Source organism: Zosterops lateralis (genome assembly GCF_965231275.1).
Source record: "Zosterops lateralis genome assembly, chromosome: 3".
Taxonomy (NCBI): Eukaryota; Metazoa; Chordata; class Aves; order Passeriformes; family Zosteropidae; genus Zosterops; species Zosterops lateralis.
This window is the reverse complement of record NC_139764.1, coordinates 36623564-36648804: the sequence shown is the minus strand read 5'-3', so window position 1 is coordinate 36648804 and position 25241 is coordinate 36623564. Positions and strand designations below refer to the sequence as shown.

General features: G+C 40.4%; 1 protein-coding gene across 1 annotated transcript in view; it reads left to right on the top strand.

The window, feature by feature from the left end:
• Window positions 1–25241, top strand: part of AGPAT4 (1-acylglycerol-3-phosphate O-acyltransferase 4) — a 58355-nt gene that overhangs the window by 13474 nt on the left and 19640 nt on the right. Inside the window, exons 2-4 of the mRNA XM_083856254.1 lie at window positions 11798–11967; window positions 19925–20086; window positions 22098–22251. Coding sequence (XP_083712380.1) covers window positions 11798–11967; window positions 19925–20086; window positions 22098–22251 — 486 coding nt within the window. The remainder of the gene's footprint in view (window positions 1–11797; window positions 11968–19924; window positions 20087–22097; window positions 22252–25241) is intronic.

The following is a 25241-nucleotide window of genomic DNA, read 5'->3' as shown; positions in this document are numbered from 1 at the left end:
GCTCTTCCTTTTTCTTGGTTCTACTGTGATGCAAGATGTTGCAAAGACATTGAATCAGCAGTGTTGATACCAGAGGAGGTTCTTGTCTAAGCCTTCAAATACAGCTCAGTAGACTCAAACGCTAAATAGTGTTTATTTGCAGTGGCTTTCTGCTTTCCAGCTTCTTAGGCAAGACATTAGAGGAGATCCAAATGGCCTGCACAGAGAACCACAAGGACCTCTGGGACAGTGCCAGCTGGCAGCCTAAAAGGCGCAGTCTGCACTTGATAGGGCTGATAGAGTTGATGCTGTTACTGTGCTTAATTTTGCATGTCTGATATCCTGTGAGAAGTCTGGATGGCCTTCAAGAAGAGTTGTTTCTAAAAAAGCTGCAGGTCTTCCTTAGCAGAGAGGAAGTGTCAGCCTGCATGAATTGAAGCAGAGTATTCTGATCCATGGTAAATCAGTAGTGTGTATGGCCTGAAAGGTGGGAAGCCCCTGTTGTTTTGCAAGCTGATAAATGCTGCATCCAAGTTGATGAGTCACATGGACCCTGCATGTCTTTCATTTTGAGAAAGCTGAGGCAACAAAAGTGGCAAAGATAATTCAGAAAGGAATAAAGCTAAATTCAAGGAAATAACTGACTTGCAATAGGCTGGGGTTTTTTTGGTTTGGTTTGGTTTTTTTCTGGGATTCCTCTACAATTTTGATCAGTTTGTCATGGGATAATATTTTGGTACCTGGTATACTTTATGTAATATTGTATCCCCTTGTTAAATCTTGAAAAGTTTCTCTTTTTTTTCCCTATGGTGCCAGAAATACTCATGATAAAGTTGAAAGTAATATCAGTAGTGCATATGCATATGATTTTGTGGTACTTCTGTACTCCTGACATGTGCGTAACTTGTTTGTATGACAGATCTTTATTTTACTACTGCTATGACAAACCAGATTGTGCCTTTTAAACTGTTTTTCCTGTACAAACCTGAAATGGTGCGTCTGACTGCTTCTCTTCATAATCTGCAAAGCACTAAATAGGAAAACGGCTTGGGCTACCAGAGAAGCACAGCCCGCCTTTTGTAACTTCCAGAGGTTCTCTTTCTGGAAAATGAATAGACGAGGGTACACTCAGAGCCTGTTGATGATGTAAGGTTTCCATGGACTATGTAAGCTAAACTGCTGTTTTCTGGGAAGGTTATTCCAACAGAAATAGTTCTAAGAATACAACACTGTTGCTATGAAAAAACAAAAAGCTTATTACCTCTTTGTGCAGAATTTTTGCAGTTATACTGAGCCACTGGGAGTACATAGCAGGAAGACAGTAATGCTTTTTTGTTGTGGATACCCTTTCCGTTTGAGCAGTGAGAGGTTAGACAAACAAATGGCACATTTGCATCTTCATCTGCTGGAGCACATGATCTGCAGGCTGTCTGGGCAGGTTGCAATGTTCCAGCATCCACTGGATTCGTTTTCTAAAAGCTTTGAGGAATGAGAAATGCAAGCACAATCAAGCTAAATGTGAATTGAGAGGCACTAGCATCCTTAAGTGTAGTGTGATATTGTTGTGTACTTCGGGTATATGTCTGTCTTAACAGATCTTGCACTTTGTGATGTGTATTACATTCTTCAGTGAGAAAAAAATAGGGATTTTTGTATATTTATATGTTTGGATAACGTCATCTTGAAGGGTTACAGGCTGCACCCAGTACAAAAATCACAGCTTGAAACTTGATAGGTATATTTGATCTGTAGCACTTTATTTTTAATTCATGAAATCCATTTGTTTGATTTGTAGTTTCTGACCTTATTGTCTCTCTAAAGAACATTTTGTGAAAGTCACTGATAGGAATTAAGAAGCTAAAATAAGCACTGGGACATAGTTCTTGTCTCTCAAGACCTCACGTGGTGAGATGCTGTAAGATTACAGGCAGAGAGAGGGAATTCACAGAATGCAAGTGAAAAGTGAGTAATGGTTTTGTTCTGAACAGTGTTCTCAGTGATAGAGGCTCCGTGGTTATTCACTGTCAAGTCTGATGATATAATACAGGTACTTGGTCAGTTTTTTCTTCCATTATTGAAATTCATATAGAATATCTTGTGCATAAGAAGACTAAGTAGAAGTTATATGCCTTGACTTGAGTCTAAAAATTAATAGTTTGTAGCATATTATGTCTGGAAATATATAGATATTTCTCCTGAGGGCGACAGTTATCTGAAATCAAAATCCAAATTTAAATGCTACTGGAAAAGTATAGAAACCTTAGAAGCCATTATCCCTGGTTTTCTTGTTCTGCCATTCTGCAGACACCATAGTTCCTTCTTTTTATGTGTTTACACCTCCATGAAATGTATTTTTTGATAACTAGAGGCTTTATTTTAAAACACTGCAGATTTTCTTAGGATTTAATTTACCTTTTGTTCAGTTTCCTAATTCACTTTTCTTCCAATTTGTGCTGGAGATTGCTTGCTTTGGAAACTGAGTTTTTTTGTATCATCAGTCATTTTTCTCAGAGATAATTCATGTCAGTTCTTGTCAGTAGCTGAAAATGCAGGTTAAATGTGTTGATGGCAGGGATTTAAAGCATCAAAAATGATGAGATTTTCTTTCTCGTTCTGAAATGCCTTCCTTCTAAAGCCCAAAATTTTGATTTTTCATTTGAAATTAAGGAGGATAGATTTGTATGTATAGAAATTAAGGCTGCTGCAAAAATACATGCAAGAAGAAGAAGAATTGTGTGAGAACAAGTCTTACTCAATACACGAGTTAAACACGATGGGCTTGAGTCAATTAACTTCCCTAATGCATATGGCAGAATAAGCCCAGTCACAGGCGTGTGTATACTTTTGTTCTGAATGAAAGCCTGAGACCTGAGTGTGGGCAGTGCTGATCACCCTGCAATTAAGGACATGCTAACGACTCATGTCAAAGAAGTCAATTGTGATTGAATAAATGCGAGTCAAGACTGACACCTATTAACTTGGTTCGTGTTTGCTTATTTAGATGCTCGAATGTTGAGGTCCTGGCCTCCTGGAAGGCAATTTTCAACAGAGAACTCCCTTGGGAAAGGTTTCTGTCTGGTGCTGCCCTGCTTAAACAGAAGCCTTTGCTCAATGCTGTAAGATACTGTCTTCCCCCTGATCCAGTGAATGCTCATTGCAGCCTGGGGTAGCAAAGTCTTTCTCAATCTGCAGTGTATTTTTCAAGCAGTGAGAGGTCTGTAAGGCAGTCTGGTTGGAAAATCTCTTTTTTTCCTTATTACAGAGAATAGGACTAGAAAGGAGTTCCCAAATAATTGAATTTTTACCAGTGGTATAATGTGATATTTACAAGATCATTCTTACTCAATTTACAAAGCATTTTTATCTGACAAAGTAACCAGAAGAATCTTCAGAATATTGGATGCCTGTATTTTCAGTGACTTTAGACATGGATGTTCTTGTGCTAGTGGTACTTAGCTTAAATTGTTCTTCTTCTGTGCTGTTAGCTTTCCTTATCCATAAGCCATATTTGTGGGAAGCCTACACAGTCCTCTTCTGGCATTTGTTTTAAAGCTCCAATGAGCCAAACTTTCCTACTTTCAGGTCATCCTGATAGCCCTGGTCTGCATCTGCTTTGTTCAGTGTTTCCTTCCTAGGCATGGATATCTTATACTGGTGTGCTGGCCCAAAGATTGTCTCAGTGGTGCAGTGTGCAATTCCTTTCTCTTCAGGAACAGACATCCTAATGCCATCGTTTTCCTTCTTAGGGCTGCATATTATGAACGGAGCAGCAATGTTCAGTGGCAAAATAATGTTCCCAGATAATTCTCTTCCCTGTCATTTCCAAATTCTGAGGCTCTATTTTTATTAATTCTGCAAGATATGATGCAATGATGTTTCCCATTAAAATTAATTCCATTTATGTTAAACTTACCTCTCAAGGTCGTCTGATTCTTAAACTCTTTTCTGACTTTGTATCATCCACGAAGTTTATTAATAGCAACTTCTTTTATTGTACTACGTGAACGGCTTAACATTGCCTGGAAGTGGTAGATTCGAAGTCCCTTTTTTTTCCTGGCCTTTCTGGTATCTGCAAAATACTTGAAAAGAAACTGTAGAAACTTGAATACCTGATGTCAAGTATTTTTTATTTGGTCTTTTTGAGACCAGATTTGTAACCACTCTGTAATTACTGGATTTGATTTTTTGGTTCAATCATTTTAAGATGGCACTTACTTAAGCTTAATGTAGGTCACCTTGCTTTCATTTAAGCTTCTGTTTGGGGATTTAGACAACAATATCCCACCCTAACCATACAAATGAGAACTGGAGTAACATTGTATGTAGTGTTCATTTAAGCTTCGTTGCTTCATCAGTGGGACACAGAAGTTACCCCAGGGTAAGGCATTATGTGCGGTCACACTTGATGAAGGCATGACAGGAGAGGGGTGTGTGAGGGATCAGGGGATGTTTTGCTTTGTCCCAGGTGAGTCTGTGTGCCAGAATAAGAAAGATGTTTGATTATCTCTTTAGAAAGTGGTTGCTATGCAGACCCAAACTAATCAGATAAGGGCTATCAAATGCTGCATTACTGATCACTGCAGAACACTTAACGCCTTATTTTAAGTTATCTCAGCTACTTCCTTCAAGTTCCTTCTCTCAGCACTCATCTCTTCTGCCTGTCTCTGCTTGTACAGATGAATGTCCTAGGCTTCCTGGTTTGTGTACATCAGATACTGAATAATTTAATAAAAAACATAATCTGATATTCATGGAACCTGACACCAGCTACTGCTTACTGAGATAAGATGCTTCCTTCTGCTAAGGACAGAGCAGAAATTTTCATCATATTTCTTACCCAGAAAATCTGCTTTTTAGTGCAGACCTCGCATAGCAATTGCAACTTAACCACGCAGAGTATAACTCTGCAGAGTTCCGTCTGCATCCTGACAAGCCACCTCAGCAGAGCATATTGTTGGTGTGCATGTGTCATGGGTTGGCTCTGTCCAGATATCAGGCACCTTCCAAAGCCTCTCACTCATTCCCCTCTGCAGCTGAACAGACGAGAGAAAATTTCACAAAGTGCTCCTGAGTTGAGGTAAGAACGAAGAGAGTCACTCATTAAATACCATCAGGCAAAACAAGCTCAACTTAGAGATATGAAATGAATTTATTGCTAACAAAATCAGAGCAGGATAATGAGAAGAAAAACAAGCCCTTAAAAACACTTTCCCGCACCCCTTCCTCGTTCCCACATCTGCCTCCTACCCCAGTGGCACAAGGAGATAGGGAATGAGGGTCATGGTCAGCTCCTCACCCATGCTGCGCTGTGGGGTCCCTCCCCCAGGAGTCAGTGCTCCATTAACCTCTCCAGTGTGAGTCCATCTGACGAGTAGCAGCTCCCTGCAAACTGCTGCAGTGTGAGTCCATCCCATGGGCAGACAGTCCTCCCAAAACTGCTGCAGCATGGGTCACTCTTCCATGGGGTCCAGTCCTTCAAGTACAGGCTGCTCCAGCCTGGGAGCAGGGTCTTCCATGGACTCAAAGCCTCCTCTCAGGCATCCCCCTGCTCTGGTGTGGGGCTGCTCCACAGGCTGTGGGTTTGGTGGGAATTGCTTGTGAGCAGTGCTGTTTGACCAACATCATAAAGCGCTGTTGGTCGCTGCCAACAGCACTGCCTGTCCTTTATAGGAGGACAGATTAGCAGGAGACTCTAACATATTTGGTCTTTACTATTTGGGATGATGTTGTCTGCTTGAGCACAAATGGGAGAGGCTTAAGGAAAATGGATCATGTAAATGATTTGTCATCAAAAGTATTGTCTTTATTAGACCAGTTGTGACATACATTAAAAACTGGAAAGGATTTGCATGCAGAAAGCCTTCTTCAAGTTAAAAAGAGAAATTGCAATATTCAGATTAAATTCAAGTTGAGAACCTTAAATTTTTATTGAAGGTTAATTTATCTATTTACCCATTTAGCCTGTCAGAGGAAGTAGAGTTGGTATGTATTTACTTAGGGAGAATAGGGATACAGAACAGACAGTGACAGAATTGTCTGTGGAATACTGTACTGGAGGTACACAGTACATATTGTGTGGGTGACATAAACAGTAGCTTCATAATCATCCTTTCCAGCTATCTTCTGGCTGGTTTTAGAGTATTATAGATTAGGCTTTCTTTAAGAGGAAACAGAAGTTACTCATATGAATCCACCAACATGGAAAACAAATACATGTTGTTTCTTCTTCTCAATTAACTTGCCACTGTAAGAAGGTCAGTGACTTCTTCTCACAAGCTTCTCAGGATCACCTGCTAGCTGGGACTGGTAAGCTTTAGTGCTTCCTTTCAGGCTGTCATTGCCCTTCTGCTGATAACTGATTCCCGTGAAGAAGGGAATGTTGAGGTCTCCATAATAAACCTACTGATCATGATGTACCATCATAACAGTAAATGATTTGTTCAAATAGCTTGGAAGGGACAGTACTTCTTAAAGGTATGCAGGCTTAAAATAATAAAACCTACAAGTAGGCCAAGGATGCCTAAATCAAAAAATATTTTTGGGAGCTGTGTGTGCATGTGTATAGGAAACTGCTTAGGAAAAAGCATTGGAACAGGACTGGTGTTCCTTTTGCACAGTGACTTGCAGTGAATGAGCTGTAACCATTTGTTCTTTGCTAAGCAGTTCCTCTATGATGCTGCTTCTGCACTTAGTAGAAAAAGCTAGTGGTGTTTCAGACAACAAGAAACCACACCCAGAAGAGATTGAACTGCCTGATTTCATGCCCATACAAAGCAAATGTTGGTGTCCTAGGAACTTGCCAAGCAGCATGTTTTCTTTCACTGTTTGTTGTACTAGCTCCTTTGATCAGCACATTCTATACTATCCTCAGTCATTTGTGGCAAATGCAGCACATTATCTGTGTTGGAATATATGATTGTTGAAGAAAAGTGCGTTGAAATAATTTCCTGCAAGCAAGCACTGAAATTAATGTGACTTGGAACCTGAATATATGAAAGAGCTGTGCTGTGCTTATCTTTCTCCTTGCAAGCACATCCAGTAACTTATTGTGGTGAGTGGGGAATTAAAAGTCACCATTTCTTCCTTCCTCTCTATTGGTGATTTCTGTTCTTAAAATCACAGACATGTGCTTCTGTGCTTTTAAGCACAGAATTAGTTGAAGGGTTGTTCAAGGGAGTTGCTTACAGGGTCTTTCAGGGAGACTGGGGTAAAAATCTGCAAAACCAGACCTGAAGGCAAGAGAAAAGGGTTTTGCTTGATTTTTATTTTTTTAAATTTGAGCACATGATTCCCCCAAACTCCTCCCTGTCATCAGCCAGTATTTTTTTTTGCAAGACAGCTTTAAGGGAGGGGAAAACAAGTCCAAAGTTACCAGTGGTTTTACCACCAGCTGCAGTAGATGATGGGGGTAGGGAATGGGGCATGGTGGTGGTGCTAAGGAAAAAGGGGGCCGGATTTTTGTCTTCTGTTTAAACCCACAAAATCAGAGAAAATCAGTCATCCTAAGCATTTTCCTACAGATGGAATACCAGGACCTCTGTGTTGGAGTGAACCAGATAACTCCGTTATACTTTGTTGGTGCAACACATGCATAGACGAGAATCTGAAGCTGGAAAGCTGATGCCTTATCTGGCTGGGCTCCCTGAAAGACCTCCTACTTATCTTAGAGAAGGGGGAGTGGCATTGCTTGACTTTCCAGCTGCAGGGTTTTTTTCCCCCAAGAACTGTTTTTTTGTTGTCCCTCACAGGAAAGATATATATGTATTTTTATAACAATAAGTAATTTTAAAACTTTTTCCTGTAGACATCTACCAATATTCAGCTCTGAGCTCTAGTTTCATGTGTCTGATAAATGCAAGCAAAATTCCTGCCTTCAAGTTTCTTCATAATTACTCGTAGCTCCTGCAGAGAAGAAGGAAGTAGAGATCAGAAAAAAATGCCTAGTTAGGTTAGACAGCAGAGTGAAACACTAGAATAGCCTGTGTAAAGAATACTTGGAAGAATTTTAAAAAACTCTTAGGCAGCTTTGCAGTTAATTCAGAGGTTTAACCCTGTCTGTGATGCACAGAGGGCTTTTAAGTAGTCTGGGCAGGATATAGAGTTGCTTTTCTTAGTTACCTGTAGACTTCATTCTATTGGAAATGCTTATGAAGTGCCCCTAATAGGTGTAGTCTGAAAATCTGGAAAGGTAGTAAGTTAATGCAAGTCATTCTTCCACAGACAGACACAGACTCTGGACTATGCTACTTGTCAGTCCCTCTTTAGCTTTATTTTTGCATTTTTTAAAATGCCTTCCCCGGTGTTTTGTGCAGTGCAGTTGTTCATCATGCAGCCATTCACCCTGTCTGCTCTTTGAAATGATGGTCACAGCTTGCCCAATTGTCTTGCTTTTATTTATATTGGGAGAATTTGCTGCTTTTACGATTTATTCCCATAAGAATTTTCTGAGTTCTTTTTCTTGGTGGTGCCTTGATACAGAGATTAAAGAAAATGAAGAGGTTAAAGAAAATAAAGAGATTAAAGGAAATTAAGAATGTCATGGAGGGAAACAGTTCTGTAGTTCTTAAAATATGGTTATGCACTTACTTGAGATCTTCAGATTATTGTACCTATTGAGTCAATACAGAATTATGCTTTTAATGGAACTTTAAAATAGGTAATTTATAGTTAATCTTGTAAGCAAATGTTTCCATGGTTTATCACATAATCACGGAGTGGATAAGGTTGAAGGGAACCACAGCAGGTCATCTGGTCCTTACCAAGAATTAAATAAATGAATGACTAACACCTTCTACAAAAGAACAGTGTTAACTGTTTTAATGACTCATTCTTGCAAAACTTTGCGGTGGAAGTCTCGAATTCTGTGTGTTTCCCTTCTTCCCTTAAATGTGGTTTTTCATATAATGACTTACAGTTCAACTCTGCCTTGAAGATTTTTTTTTCCTAGTTACTTGTTCTGGAAGTGCTGGCATTGAAGCAGCTCAGATTTATGCAGTGAAGGGCAAGGAAGCAATCTACTCTTGCAGGAGGAAGGGGTATTCTTTGAAGCAGGATGAGTACTTTTTTTTTTTTTTTTTTTTTTAATTTCAGAAAGGTAAAAAAGCTCAAACTTCCTAAGCATACAGGGTATCCATATAAAATATTTGAAGTCATGATTTCTCTCTGCCATCAGCTTCTTCTGAAGCTAGTTGTAAATCACTGCAAGGACTGCCTTCAAAGCAGGCAGCAGAGATTTCAAGTTCCTTTGGCTTTTCTCCTTGCTTTGCCTTAATTGTTTGACAGCGTCACGGGAGGAATTGCTTTGAAAAATAGGAACCTTCACGATGTGGTTGAATATGTGAATATGTATTCATCAGCTCAGTTGTGGTGTTGAAACTCCAAAGCCTCATTAAAGGGGCGTAAGAATCTTTTTTCTTCCCACTCGGGAGTTGATTTTTGCTTACACAGTATGACTGGTGTACAAAGGAAGAAAGTTCCTCTGATCATCTCTGTACTGTGAAGGTGGAAGGAGAGTGTGAACGGGTGACCTTGTGTGGCTGAGCCACCACAGCAGGTTGCTGGGTAGTAAATTTCTGGGGAAGGTTGTGGAAGTAAGCTGGTGACACAATGCAAGAGTAGCACAAACTGACACTACTTATATCATTGCTTGAGATCCACAAGGAGAAAGGAGGCTAGGAGGGAGGGGAAAGAAAGAGTAGGGAAGACAAGGGAAAGAAGCATGTTAAGAAATAAGAGGCTGGCAGATGGTATTTATGTATTTAAATACAGTGGTGTTCAGTGCCTGCTTTGGGTTTCTGCACAAGCTGCCTGAGCATGTCAATGACAAATGTCATGTGAGGTAAGGGATAGGGACCTATTTCTGCAGTATTTGTTCAAACAAAAATCCTGCTTATGTGAAGCCTGAAAAATCACAGCACATCTAGAAACATTTTTGCCTTTTTGGAATGTATTAGTGCTTTTTTGGAATGTATTTGAAGCTGAATATATAAAACTGAAGAGCTCTATGCATGTGGCACACCTGTATAGTGCAATTCATGATATGTTATTAGTTTTGTTCAAATTCCTTAGTAAAACACAAAATAAATTGAAAGTCTGCACTTGAAGTGCAGATGACTTTTTCTCAGGTGAAGTTGGCTTTTTTGTCAAGAGAGCCATACCATCATCATCTCTGCTTCTTTGGGGTTTTTTGCCAGGGAATAGATTTAATGGCAGTAGGTGTTAAAAAGAGGGAAAGTCATGTGGCAGTCATTTTTTCTCTTAGTGGGATTCCTAGTTGAGCAAAAGATCTAATCCTGTCACCAATTTCCTTTCCTTTCTGTGATTGTGTTCTGCCCTAGGACGTGACTGTAGATTCTGCAAAAGTTTGCAAATTACAGTGTGGGATGGGTTTTTTTCCCCCAGCTATTATTCAGTTTTGCTGTGTTCAGGGGCATGAAGGGCTTTTACTTCCAGTGTAAATCTAATAGAAAGCTACGACCTTAGAAAGATATAACATTGTGTTGCACAAGGCAGCTCTTTGCAGGGGAAGTCTTCAAGGTATGTGCTTCTGTATCTTCACAGCTGCCTCAGTGATGTGAACATCAGTGGTTTTCACAAAGATGTGAACATCTTTGGTTTTCACTGAAAAGTTCGTTTGCAGTCAGTGAAATCTGCCATTCTCTGGTTAGCATGTGGCAGTTTAGGTCTCCCTCCACATCTCGGGCTGTTGTTTGTTGCATAATAGCATGCATTGAGTAATCATGTACTCCTGCTGCAGTAGTAGTCACATTCCCTGATTAGAAGTAAGCAGCTGGATTGACAAGTAAGTAATTTATCTGTATTGTAAACTTCTGTCATATTAAGGTGATGTTACCTGAATAGAGATTGTCAATTAGCCTGCCTGTAGCACTACTGGATAGAATTCATTCACATCATTAATGTCTGTTCTCCAGTGTACAGCACAATGTCATCTAAGAGCTTCAGGCAGTTAATTTTACTCATGATGACTGGAAATGTAGACCTCTTCCTGGCTGGTTTCTGGTTTCTGTCACTAGTTGTGACCAGTAGAAGAACAAAATGGAAATTCAAATGTGTTTCAAAGACTGGCCTGGTTTTGATCTTTCCTGAGGTGAATGAGCATTTTTGGTGCCTTCTGGCCAGTCTTAAGCCAGGAGAGTGTCTTGGATGTCTTATCCTTCCAGCAGAGGCATTCATGTGGCACCAGGGAGATATGTTTCACTTAATAAAGAATAACCCCTTGCACTAGACCTTTGCCTTGGTTCAGAGCTTTCATGACAACTTTGACAGGAAGCAAACGTGTCCCTTAACTCCTTTTCAGTCTCAGACAGCTTTTGTTTAGTCCCATGGTGCCCCCAGCTCAAGACATGAGTTGCTTTGGGAGAGCCATTGCTTCTAGGTTTTCTTTTTCAATCTCCATGGAGAGAGAACTCTCCAAGCTTCTTGGCTTTACTGACTCACCTCAATTTCCTGTGCCCCAGACCAGAGCGATTTCACTAAATAAAGGTTTGATTCACAGGCCTTGTGGTCGGACTTAAAGTTCCAAGCAAAACAAACACAAAGCGTACAGTACAAGCTTGTGCTTGATAATGGGACAAGCAAATAGGAAATGAAAGGCATATGATAGTCACTAGGATACTGCTGAGAAACGACTTTTCAGCTTGTAAAGACAGCTGTGTTTGAAACAGCCCTCTTGCATATTCTTCATTACAGCACATTTTTTGCCACATGCCATTGAGGTGACTGATGATTTCAACATGTTACTAATTCGTGGTTTTGCATATACTGTGTACATTCACATATTTCTCGTTCTTTGTTTCAGAGATGGTGATGTTGCTGGAATGGTGGTCAGGCACCGATTGCACCCTTTACACTGACCCAGCGAGTTACCACAAGTACGGGAAGGAGAATGCCATCGTAATCCTTAATCACAACTTTGAAATTGACTTTCTCTGTGGTTGGAACTTTTGTGAGAGATTTGGGGTCTTGGGGGTGAGTTGCTTAGTATTTAAGATAAATCTTCTTGGATGTGAAAAAAAAAAACCCAAAATAAGTGAATTGTGTTTTTGAATTAACAGACCGGTGCTTGAATTTCACTCGGCTGCTGTCCAGAATTAGGGGTGAACGTAAAGCAGTGCAGTGCAAGTATGTGGAGACAGGATGGCTCGGGAAACCACGGAAATTTTAAAAGCATCAGTTAAAGCTGATGAAGGAGATATTTTCTTAACCTGTGGAGATCATTGCAGTTATTTCTCTCTGTGCGTTTACTAAATAATTATTGCAGTTCATTGTGCTGCATGAAGATGAGCTATCCAGTGATTCTTTCCCAGTTAAATTACAGGATTTGTTTACTTTTTCCAGTGTCGTCTTGCAAATCCACAGCTAGAGTTTGAGTGACGTAGCCTGCCTCTCTCAGAAAAAAAGAGCAGCCATCTTAAGTGAAAGCAGTGACCTGCTAAAAGCAGTAAGAGATGGGAGAGGAATGAGTTATTCATGGTTGAATACACTGCTACATTAAGCTAGGAGTTCATGTGCGTTTGTTTTCAGGGTTGTTTTTTTGTTTCCCCTGTCAGATCAGGAGAATAATTCAAGCCCCCACCTAAATCAGCCTGACTTCATTCTGTGGTGGTGACGATATTCTCTGTCTATAAAGAAAGAAGACCAATGACTCATTTTGGCAGTGTTCTGCAGCATCTTTCTAGCTTTGATACTGGCCACTGTCAAAAGTCCTGACCTTGGATTGTGTGAACCTCTGAATTTGTGGCCTTCCCTTTGGACTCTTTCCATTTTCCGGACATTTAGGCACCACTCCTGTCACTTTCACATTACATCAATGGCAGTCTTTTTAACAAAAACATAAAAAGGGGCCTGAAGAGTGGAGAAAAGTGAACCTAAGCAGTACAGGCTCTTCGTGTAACCAAAATGGCTGTTGGCTTCTGAATAACACTTCTGCCATATTGTCTAGGGCTTGAGCACAGAGCTCTGGAGGGTGGCATGGAACACTAGGAGATGTAGGGAAATCTATTCCTAGCAGGCAAATGTAAGTGCAAAAACCAGTGGTACTGTAGTACAGTTTGATTTTGTAAACTAAATGGCCTCAGTTCTCTAAATAAAGCTGTGTTTTTGAGGTTCAGGTGCTTCTTCAGAAAACACCAATGTAGAAAATGGAAGGATTGTTTCTGTACAAAGTAATAGTGCCTATAAGGTCAAATATACCTTGTTTTACATTGTTGCTGTGTGGCTGGATGGAATCTCATTAGCTGCAGTTTTTTTATTAGTTTTCCAAGTTAATAAGAATTCCGTTTTAGTTTTTTATGTTGTTACCTACACATAAGGAAACCACAACGTAGAAGCAACTGTTGAAATTACTGTGCTGCACTAACTGAAAATATTTTTTTCTTTTTTTTGGCTGCTTGCATTTATTACTCAGTTTGTATTTATGCTAATCTTAGGATTATTTTAAGAACTGATATATGCTGGTTGTGGTTTTGATTTTTTATTTTTTAGCAACAAAACAAAAACAAATAAACAAAAAATCCTAACAACTAACACCAAAACCAACACGAAGCTATTTCAGTCTGAGTGATGTACTGTGGTTTTACTCCCCAGAAACTGTTCCTGGAAGAAATTGTTTCCACGTGCTCTCATTTGCATAGATGTCTTTACTTAACAAAGCAGTGCATTTCCTTCTTGGGGCAACCAGCCTGAGTTCTTCTTAAGCCATGCTTAAAAAAACCCCATAAAGATGGAAAATGCCAAACAGTGGTTTTCCTGATTGGATTGTCTGTATTGGTGTACTGGTACTTGTCTTGGCCCACTGCAGGGGTAGGTGATTGTGCAGTGATGGGGAGTGTGGGTTGGTTTGACTTGAGGTGCCTTACATGAGCTTCCACTGTGCAAAGTTTCAGGGTGTGGTGTGGCAGCACAGTTAGAAATGTAAGAGCCATTAGGGCTGATGTTTAGGAAAAGAGTTGCAGGAAAGAGGCAAGTGTACAGAGGGCTTTCTTAGGTGTGGCAGCCTCCAGTGTTTTGTAGCTCAGGGACTTTGTGAGCCGATGTTTATATTTAATTATGTTTAATTGTATACTCTGTGAAGTTTCTATGCAAGGTTTGGGTATCAGCCAACACCTTATTCAGCTGACCTCATGTCTGCTGCTGCTGAAAAGGAAATCTTGCATATGCAGTCTCCTGTGTCTGTTATGATGCTTGTCTGCCCTGTTTGGTGATGTTTTAGATAGGCTTTATGTCTCTTTTCTGCCTTAACTAATCCAGCAAAGAAAGGAAAGATGACTGGGGTGGGGGAAGAGGGAGAAGGTGAAGACAGAGCCAAAGGAGTTGGAACTGACTGTGCTTGGCTGCAGCAGGCAGAGTGGCTTTGTTTTGACATCCAGCTGTGCCCTGCAGCTCTGGCAAACAACAGTAGTGCTCTTAAGAGTGTCAGAAGCATGTGTTCAAATTCTAAGTATTTTATAGCTTGAACATTTTGTTAATGAAGCCCTTAAATGTTGTAATTTTTTGCTTGGTTGTCGTGGTTTAACCTTCCAGGCAGCTAAACACCACATAGCCACTTGCTTACTCCCTGCCCCCTGTGGGATAGGGGAGAGAACTGGGGGAGGGAGGGGGAAATTTGGGGTTGAGGTAGAGTTTAATAGGACAGAAAAGGAAGGAACAAAAATAATTATAATGATGATGGTGATGAAAGAATCAGAGTGTATAAAACAAATGATCCACAATGGAGTTGTTCATCACAGTCCAGTTCCTTAGCAGCAGTCCCCAGCCATCTTTCCCCATAGTTTATATACTGAGCATAACATCAATGGTATGGAATATCCCTTTGGCTACGTTGAGTCAGCTGTCCTGCTGTATCTCTTCCCGGCTCTTTGTGTCCACAGTCTACTCACTGGCAGGCTGGTGAGAAGCCAGAGTCCTTGATGTAGTGTAAACACTGCTTGGCAACAACTAAAACATCCATGTGTTATCAACATTATTGTCTGAAACCCAAAAAAACCGACACAGCTACTGGAAAGAAAATCAGCTCTATTCCGGCTAAAATCCAGACATTGGTTTTGTTTATTTGAAAACCATATTAAACATCCTTAAACCTGTCTTGCCTCTTTGGTTCCCAAAGGAAAAAAAGTCTTTCCCTTTTGAAAACTGCCCTTCCTGGTCTGAGTTGAAACATTCGATCTGTGCATTTGTCTGCTCCTCCTCTTGTTTCTCCTGGGCTGGCTTTCTTCTAATAGCCAAATTGCCATTATCCTTACAAGTTTATAAAGCTCTATCAGTGTGGCTTTGATTTTTCAATGTGGTTTAGGGTTTGGGTTTTTTTGCTGGTTTTGGGAGATGGAGTGGGAGTGGCATAGTCTCTTGCATGTTTTTAGGTTTGTGAACCTGAGCATTCTTCCAGTGACTCAGATCTTGCACATGTATGGCATGAGGTTCTCTGCTGTGTCCTTCCGTTTTACTGTCTGTGACATTCCAGTCCTAGGGTTTATTATTAGTTGGACAGCCTAGCCACTGTGTCCCCATTCAAATGCATTAGTAGCCCTTAGTTTCCTCAAGGTGTGTTGCTAACCATCCTCTTGAAAAAAGACCCACTGAACACCAGAACTCAAAATCAGAACAAGTTCTGAGGAGGGAACTGTTATTCAGGATTCTTACCAAAAGCACTTCAATATGCGCCCTGCCTGGATTCACTGCTTTGTTGTTTGGTCTGACAAAGCAGCTGTAAAATAGCTTTTTTAGTAATTTTAACAACCATTTGTCTGAGATAAAGACTTTAATATTGGCAAAAATTGCGTATGCTTTAAAGCTAAACCTGCTGGTTTTAACCTTAACTACCTGTTCCATAAGTCAGGAAACTTCATTTTATTTGAGAGTTGCTTATGTTGAAGCTTGCTGTTTGAAAAGCTGGGTGAGGCCTTAAATGTAGGTGTGAAAAGATACTTTTTTATATTATTGTACAAGACTAATAGGTGTGTGGGCACAATAGGTTGTTTGTGCATTTTAATATATTAAGTGATTTTTAAACTAGATTTGAAGTGGTAAAGGGACAAAATCAGGCTTGCTAGAGATAAGTTTGTGTTAGCTTTCCAATGCAGAGAGCTTTTATTCAATATGAAGCCTGAGGAATTAGGAGCATAACTAAATTTCTGGAATGATGCCTTTGAGGGACTAAAGAAACATAGCTTGCCATCATGATGTCCCAGAGAGTATAATATGAAGGAGTGATAAATTTCAAAAGTAGAGCAGTTGGAATCATTGAAAGTATGTCAGTGCTGAAGGCAGCCTGGAGAGCAAATAACTTAAAAGTCAGATTGCTGTTGCTAATGGTTTGCACTACAAGGACTTGCTTTTAAAACTTGAGAACAAGTTTTGCTGGATACTTTCAGCTTGCACGTTGATTTCATGCTGTCTGTTGTGTTCTTTAAACAAGAGGTTTTGAATAACTGAGGCTGGACATGTAGAATCAAGATTTTCTTTCTTTGACAGCATAGTTGGCAAATGCACTAAAGCAAGTTTGAAAAAATACTTTTTTTAAGGTGATGTTGGTGCAGTCATTCACAAAAGGAGAACTTCATGGGTATTTAATTTGAACAAATTTGGCCAAAATAAATTAACCCGGATTAAAACATTAGTATTGTAGATAAGTTGTCCCTGTACAGTGGCAATTTCAGTAAACATCTGTTGAAATTACACAGCTCTGAGCACTAAAAATGTTTGACTTCCTTCAAGAAGGCAGCTTATGTGGAATAAATCAGCACTTTTTAATGATTATTTTTCTGTGGAACAAGCTGAATTTGAAGGTTAGAGGTAACAGTCACATTTACCAAAGCACTTGAGTAAAGGAAAAGTTAGTGGCTGAAGTCAACTAGAGTTGTTTTTCCCCTCAGGTATTTTCACAGGAGCTGTGCATGGGTAGATGACTGAAACAGAGCAGCTCTAGTTATCGTTCTAGTTATTGTAAGAAGGCCACAGAACATGCAGAGTTGGAAGGGACCCACAAGAATCATTGAGTCCAACTCCTGATCCCTTGCACAGCACCATCCCCAGGAATCACACCAGTGCCCAAGAACGTTCTCCAAACACTTCTTGAACTGTGTCAGGCTGGTGCTGTGACCACTTCCCTGGGGAGCCTGTTCTAGTGCCCAAATACCCTCTGGGAGAACCTTTTCCTAATATCCAACCTAAACCTCCCCTGACACAACTTCAGGCCTTTCCCTCAGGTCCTGTCACTGGTCACCAGAGGGAAGAGATAAGTGTCTGCATCTTTTCTTCCCCTCCTGAGGAAGTTGTAACTGCAGTGAGGTCTTTCCTCAGTCTCCTCCAGGCTGAGCAGACCTCAGCTGCTCCTCATATGCCTTTGTCTCAAGGCCCTTCACCATCTTGATGGTCCTCCTTTGGACACTCTCCAAAAGTTTAATGTAATTTTTATATAATGGCACCCAAACCCGCCCCCAGCACTGGAGGTGAGAGCAGAGCAGGACAATCCCCTCCCTTGCCCAGCTGCCATGCTGTGCCTGATGCCCCTCAGGACAGGGTTGGCCCCCCTGGCTGCCAGGGCACTGCTGGCTCATGTTCAACTTGCCATCAGCCAGGACCCCCATGTCCTTTCCTGCAGCACTGCTCTCCAGCCTCCCATTCCCCAGTCTGTTTTGGCAGCTTCTGAGGGGCGGCCTAATGTATTCCTCCCTCACAAGAACAGCATAATGCACTGAGGAGTTTCCTTTCTCTAATTGGTTCTGTCGTTAGCCTTCCTTCTACTCCTAGAACAGATGGGTGCATAAAATAGTGTGAGGTGATTTAGTTTATTTTTATGTGCATCTAAGGAGTCATACGCCCACATGTCTAAAAGAGTGCTTTTAAATTTTAAAAATGCATTGGCACAGTAAAAGAATACGAATGTGCTCCAGGGAAGAGTTCAGGCATCTGTTGTGGTTTCGTGGTTATACCTGTGCTACAGAACACCTTATCTCACAGTATCCTTACTGGTTTCACTGAGCTGGGTGCAAGTTCTCTCCTGCCTCTTGTGTAACTCATGCTCTTCCTAAAGTACATAAAGTATTAGAAAACAGGTATGGTGAAATAGTCATTTTAGCTAGCTTTTTGGACTACAATTTCTGCACTTTAAAGTCTGCAGGAGGACTATTATATTGTCTGTTCTGGCACTGTTCTGGAGGTCTTGTGCACTCTATGCAGAGTACACTTGGATTTAGTTTATGGTAGTTCTTATGACACTGAACACTTAGTGTAAATAAACTTTAAGAACGTGTTGAGGTTTCTTGTCTTTTACAGGGCAGGGAGGGTGGTGATAGGGCTGCTGGTGGCCTCATTGTGCAGGAAAGTGGTAAAAGGAGAGCCTGTTTCTCTGTACCCAGTTTGGGGAGCTGGAAGAGGAGGCTGGGTTCAGTGTTGCTGCTGTCATGTAACTAATGTACAATATGGCTTGAAACCGAAATTACTGCAGCTGCTTCTCAGGGGAGCAGTGTGTTTGGAGTCCTGATCTGAGCCCATCACTGAAATTAAGAAATTCTCCAATGCTCAAGAGGGAGCACTATTATTACAAAGCATTAAATCATTTGATAGAGATTGTTCCTGCATTCTTAGAAATGGAACTCTGTCATCCTCTGTTCTGCTTCTGTGTAACAGTTGCTGGTGAAGCTGTGTGATGTGCACTTGCCTTCCAGTCTTCTGAGCTTTTAGATAGCTTAATTATTTAAGGTATTTTCCTTCTCAAGGAAGGAGAACACATGACAAAAATGAGCTGAGATGAAGAATTAGGTCAAGTCTCTTCCTGTAGCAGCCAAATGAACAAGAGTGACTAAAAAATAAAAGTAAGTATTTTCTGTTGATGGTAACTTCTACCAATAAGTAATTTCTAGTCAAATGCCATGTGCTGGAATCCATCTGCAGAGCTTTTGGATGGGCTAGTTTATAATAATATCATGGTCAGAAACTGGACTGTAATTGTTCCCATCTTTCTTCTAAGGAAATGTAATTGTTCTTAGGAAATGCTGGAGCAATAGTTTCTTTATGAATACAACACACATGTGCCATTTTACTGATTAAGTAACCAAGTAAAGTGTGAGACAGCTCACCAGGGTAGGTTGGCTTGGAAGACAGGAAAGGAGCACATGGAATCAGTACTCCTGCCCTCGGGGTTGTTAGTCTGAGATGATCACAGAGTTAAATTCTGGAGTAGGATTAATTTACATGTTGAATGCTTGATAAAACACAGACTATCTGTGCAGTGTCTGGACCAGTCACCTCAGTGTCTGTCACACCTGTGAGACAGGAAGAGTGCTTTTTCGTTTTTTCCTACTCCAGAAGCATGCGTAGAAAAGAAATTTGATACTCTAAGTATCGCTGGCCTTTCATAAAGAAAACTGAACACAAATTAAGTATTTTTATTGCTGCTGTTGTGTCTAGTGTTCAAGGTTTCTTCTGTTGGTAAACATGTGTAGTTTACATAGCATCAGTATGTTGTGCTGCAATGGCTCTGTGACTGCTTCCCTCCGCTCCATGTTGAGATGCCCCAGCTCTGGGGAGAGGTATAGTTTCAAGATATCATAAAGGAACTTGAGCTGCCACTGCCAGGATATAATTGAATTAAGAATTTTGAATGATATGGCTCAGGTCATTTACATGCATTCCTCCATGTTTGAAGGAATTTGACATCTCTTTTGGGTATCAGTGTTTGGGTAGCATACAGCAACACAAACTCATATATATTTAATTCTAGAAGTCTTCCATGCAGATACCTGAGATTAGATTTGACTGTTCTGTCATATGAGAGAAACTTATTTTTCTTTGTTTTGCTTGTATACTGGTGTTAGAACTGGGTCTTGTCAATATGAATCAATACCTTTGTGTTTAACTATGCAAGTCTCATACCCACAGTGCACTCTGAAGTGGTTTAACTCTGACTTGCCTTGATTCTGTCTTGCAGAGTTCCAAAGTGCTTGCAAAGAAGGAGCTCTCCTACATGCCTATCATTGGCTGGATGTGGTATTTCCTAGAGATAGTCTTCTGCAAGCGCAAGTGGGAGGAAGATCGCAAAACAGTCGTACAGAAGTTGCTCAATCTCCGGGACTACCCTGAAAACTTCTGGGTGAGTGATGGCTAGCAAATCAACTGAATTCTCTGTGGAGTTTCCCATGTACTGTATTGTCTGTTTCCTTCTCTGTAGTATGGAGCCCTACAGATATTACTGCACAAATACCTGTGCTGTGAAGCACTCAGTAAATTTTGTGGTTCTCTTAATACAGGTGCTGGATAGGAGTAGGTGCAGGAGTTCATGGCTGTGTAACACATATATGTGAGAATGTTGTATTGAAGCACATCAGTTATATTTGTTACATAAGCTCCCCTCTCACCTTAGATTGCAGTTCATGCTAGTGTTTTCTGCATCCCTGTGATTCTGCCATTCCTAGGAAGGTGTTTGGTCAGACATGGCCCAGTAGAAGTGGAAGCCCCTTGATCACTGAAGTGGCCTGATGGAACCGTGGGCTGTGTTCCAGGGAGAGGACTGGTGTCACTTTACAGTAGTAAGACAGTCTTCACTATAATTTTTTAGTATTCACTGTGCCTGGCATTTCCTTATCTGAGAACAAAAAGCCTTTGGGTTTTTTTTCTTCTCAGAAATCATAAAAATTGCAGTTCTTCTGAGCTAGTGATGGCAAGAGCGCAATTCAGTTAAAGAAATGGAATCTTAAGCAGCGTCCCTGGGGCCTACAGAAGCTGTTTCCTCATGAAGATATATATGCTGTATTTTTCATGCTCTGAGACAAATTTCTTTTGTTAATTGCCATTGATTTAAAGAGTGCTAAGCAATCAAAACTAATCTCTGTGCTTCAGTGTTTAAGTGACTTCCAGGCAGGAGGCTGTCTAGCAAAGGGGTGATTCTGGGATTTTAGTTTCAGTTACTCTCCAGAGATTTGCCTGTGCTCTGTGACTTTTCTGTACGTGTAGGCAGCTCAACTCTAATCAATGTGCACCAGCCACCACCATCCTGTAGATACTCCTGTAGAGGGATTGCTAAAAAAGAGTTACACCTGTGTAAAGGAGATAGTTGTTGATGCACACCTGGGGTTATTGCAGTGTGGAGTTTTAATTTGCTTTTGTATTATGACATAATGTCAAAGGGCACAACAATAGCACAAGGCCAAAGCATGCTATGTGAACTAAAGAGATATCCTCATCAGTTTCTCTGTGTGTCATGAATCTGAATACAATTATGCTTCCAATACATGAGCAAAAGCACTCTTGGATGAGCTAGAACTGACTGGCTAGTTTCCTCAGTATCTCTGTCTTTTTTGGCTACATTTTTGCTGTGGGTTATGAGGACTTAATTTGTGTGATTTGGCAGTACTCTCTGATGCGTTAGTTTGCATTCGTGCTTGGCAGAAAGCAGATGAGCAAGTGGTAAATCTCCAAAGATCTATGTGCTCTCCCCTGCCTGCCAGTGTCAAGTTTGTAATTATTCATATCTGAGCACTTCCACTGTATAGTTCATGAGTGCATGAGCCTTTCAGTTGTCCTGCATGTGCTGCCTTACATCTGTTATCAGCTGTCTCATTGGCATCAAAGTTACTGTCTGAAGTTGTCCATGGACATCAAATGCCATAGGGAAAGCAGTCAGGTTGGAATGAGGGCAAACAAGCTGGGCACTGAAGCATTTCCTAGAAATGTGTTTGGTTTAGACACTTAGCAAGTTTTAGATGCCATGATATTTGAATTCTTCACCATCAGAGAGAGATTTGCAACAGGAGTATGTTTTGAGTGTTTTCTAACAACTCATTAGAGATGGAGTGACTCAGAAAAACCGAGTCATTCTGATGGCGAGTAGCAGAGCAGATGTTGAAGCCTAAAGGCTGAAGTTCAAACCAGATGGCAAGCTGGATGAGTGTTTGGATTTGAGGTTTTGGGTTTGGTTGTTTTTTGTGTTTTATTGGTTGGTTGGGATTTTTTACCTTGGTCAGATAAATTACATAAATATGTATGTAGCTACACCCATCCCTGCTAGAAATGTTAATTTGGGTTGTGCTGGTGGGAATTAGAGAGACCTCTGCTCAGTCAGCAGAAGACCTGAGCTTCTAACTGTGGTTGTGTCTTGGTTTTAGTTCCTGATCCACTGTGAGGGCACGAGGTTCACAGAACAGAAGCACCAGATCAGCATGCAGGTAGCCGAAGCCAAAGGTCTGCCCAAGCTCAAGTACCACCTCCTGCCACGAACGAAAGGATTCGCTGTCACCGTGCAGTGTTTGAGAAATGTAGGTAAGGAAAGTCACAGGGGACAATGACAGATGGTTATTTCCTCTAACTGCTGACAGTTTGCCATGCTTTTCTTTTCCCTGTAGCATGTGTCCTAGCAGAAGAATCCTGGAATGCTTTCAGAGACCATTTTTTCACTTGCTTCTGGCTTTATTAACAAAGACTTGAATCAGTTTGTGGGGTTGGTTTTGGTTTGTTCTTTTTGCTTTGTTTTTTTTTTTGTGAGAGTTGTTTGGTTTGGGGGAGTTTTAATTTATTACTGTTATGTTTTGTTAACTGTGACTTGTGTTTTGGAATCTCAGTTTCATATTTTGTACCAATTGGTACATATTTTGTTGCGTATTTTGTACCTATTGCCAAAACTATTTATTAGTTATTTGCTGAGCAATTCTATGCTAAATGAAGCAAATGCATCAGTAGAGAGTCTGAGGCAGTGTGTCTTAAAATAATTTCTTGTGGTAAATGACTGCCTCAAATAATGCAATTTTTAAATCAAAAAATATTCTAGTTTAAATTTCTGTATAGATTTGCTCTTTAGAATTTCTTAATGGAGCTGAGGAAGGGGAGTAGACCTTGACTGAAGATACCTGTAGGTGGGATTTATAAACAGTTTCTACATTACAGAACATGAGTAAGTTTTTCTTCATTAATACTGTTTTGAGCTTCCCATTTATTGCTGGTTACTTGCATTTGCCAACTTCAAAGTGACATCAGTAAGAATATTGTATATGTTGCCTTTGAAGTGATATTTTTTGACTAACAGTATCTATCAAATTCTTTGACTAATGCTATCTATCAGTCTTCTGCTGTGTACTTCAGGAGCAAAGGAAAGACAGTGCTAAGTAGCTGTAGTTTACAGGGTCTTTTGGGTCTAGTAGATTTGTGTGCTAGATGGCTGATGTGTAAGAAAGAAAAAAGTTTAGAAGGTTTAGAAAAAAATGTTCCAGCTTAACTGAAGTTAATGTCAAAACTTTTTGTCTTCAAAGACATGTTTTCATGTGGCATATCTGGGATAGCTGCTGTAAGAAAAGCTTCCCATTCAGCTGGCTTGTTATCTCTTGTATTTCTTCTAAATATCCTCTGGCAAGCCAGGTAGATCATACACTGTTGTAGCTTCCCAGGCACTCACAACTTTCCACCGTCAAGATGGATAGCATAGCCTGGATCCTTTATGATCCATGAAGAAAAGGAAAGTTATGTGAAGCATCCAGCAACCCCCTTAAGAGCATGGTTTAGCCTTGCCTATTGAATAAGGGTGACTGAGGGCAGGGGGCAGTAGACTTGAGGCGCGCGGAGGAAGGGATGAGTCAAAACTCTGTGGCCTCTAATGGCCTGAGTTGGGAATCAGGAACAGGTTATTTTGGTGGTGGTTTTGTTCTTTTCACTGCTCTGTGTAATGCCAGCAAAATACAGGGTGTGATTGTGGATAAGTAGCTGATTTGTGGGAAAACGTTCCAAAAGGAAACTGACCCTTTAACTTTAGGAAACCCAAGTGACATTTATAAAAAGTTTTGGACATTCATATGACACACTACTGTAATACTAGTACCCTAAATATTTGAAATACCTTCAGAAAAAGAAGACTGAGGTTGCTAGATCACTTATTTATTTGGAGGAGTTTATGTCACTGCCTCAATCCAGAAGCTGTAACTTGCTAGATGGAGCAGTGTAAGGCCAGTAAGAAGGCAGTGTTTCCTTGTGAGGGTTCAAGGAGAAGCAGAGTCGTAACTTCTCATAGACAGTTTCAGCAAAAACCGTTGAGCTTAAAAATTCAACCAACAAACCTCTGAGAGTTTGATGACCCCAGACTGGTGTTGCAGGTTCTTCTAGGATTGTTGCTGTACTTGTCTTGTTACTTTTTCCAATGAGAATGCTGCAAAAGATATATTTGTCACTTTTGTTATCTAGCTGTATATCAGGCAGTTCCTTTCAGCTGTTTTTATTTAGTTAAGACTTGTATTTAAAAATGTACTTCATGATGGGTTGTAGGTAAACCCAGGTTTTGCTGTGTACCTTTTCCTCCGGCTGTGCATGCTGGGAGCTGCTGTCCTAGAGGGAATGCAGAGAATAAATTCCAGGTGATATTCTCACGGAGTTCAGTCTGACAGTGTTTGGGGGTATTGCAATGACTTTTTTTCCCCATGAGCTGTATGTTAGTCCTGGATTTTTTGGGTTTTTTTTTTTGAAGTGGATTTCTATTCATCATCCAAAGCAAGTAACCAAGTTTGAGACAATGAGTGTTTTTGGTTCAAGCTGGCTCAGTTAATGAAATGTTAAATCAAAGAATTGTGTCTAGGTGGTGTCATATTAGCAGTACAGTGAATGTCACTGTACCTTTCCTTCCCTTTTCCAGTCTTCAGATCATTCTGTGCTAAGTATGAAGGTGCATGTAGCCATACTCATTGCTTGTAGGTTGATTTGTCAGTGAATCATCCTGGCATAATCCACCGTGGCCACAAAATAATGCGTGAAATTCAAGCGGACAGTCAAAGTAAGAAAAATCCTCTCTAGAAATGTAATCCGAAGATTTTTTTAGGTTGAAGTTAAGAAATTAAATCTTAAATTCTTAAGTACTTAGCTCTCTGTCAGAAAGCTGTAGAAGGAACCAAAAGTTAATGATACTGAAAAAAAAACTGGGCAGAGATTAGAAAACAACAAAAAAAACCTAATGGGTTTTTTGACAGAAAGAAAAGGCTTTCAAATATTTTGTGTTTGGTTTTTAATGAAAAAGAGATTCTGAGATATAACTCCTTTGAAAAAATATTTCACAATTGAAGCAGAACTTCTCAAATGTTGCTTATATTTGCCTGAGGGTGAGACAGCTGCAATGTTTTCAAGACACTTTTTTCAAGAGTTATTTTTTTACTTGTTGCCAAATGTGAATTTTCTGGTCTCTTCAGCTTTTGGATGAGAAAGTCATGAGATGTCCATTTCTCATTATGCAATTACAAAATCCATGTTGAATGATAACCAGTTCCAGTGTGTCACACAGC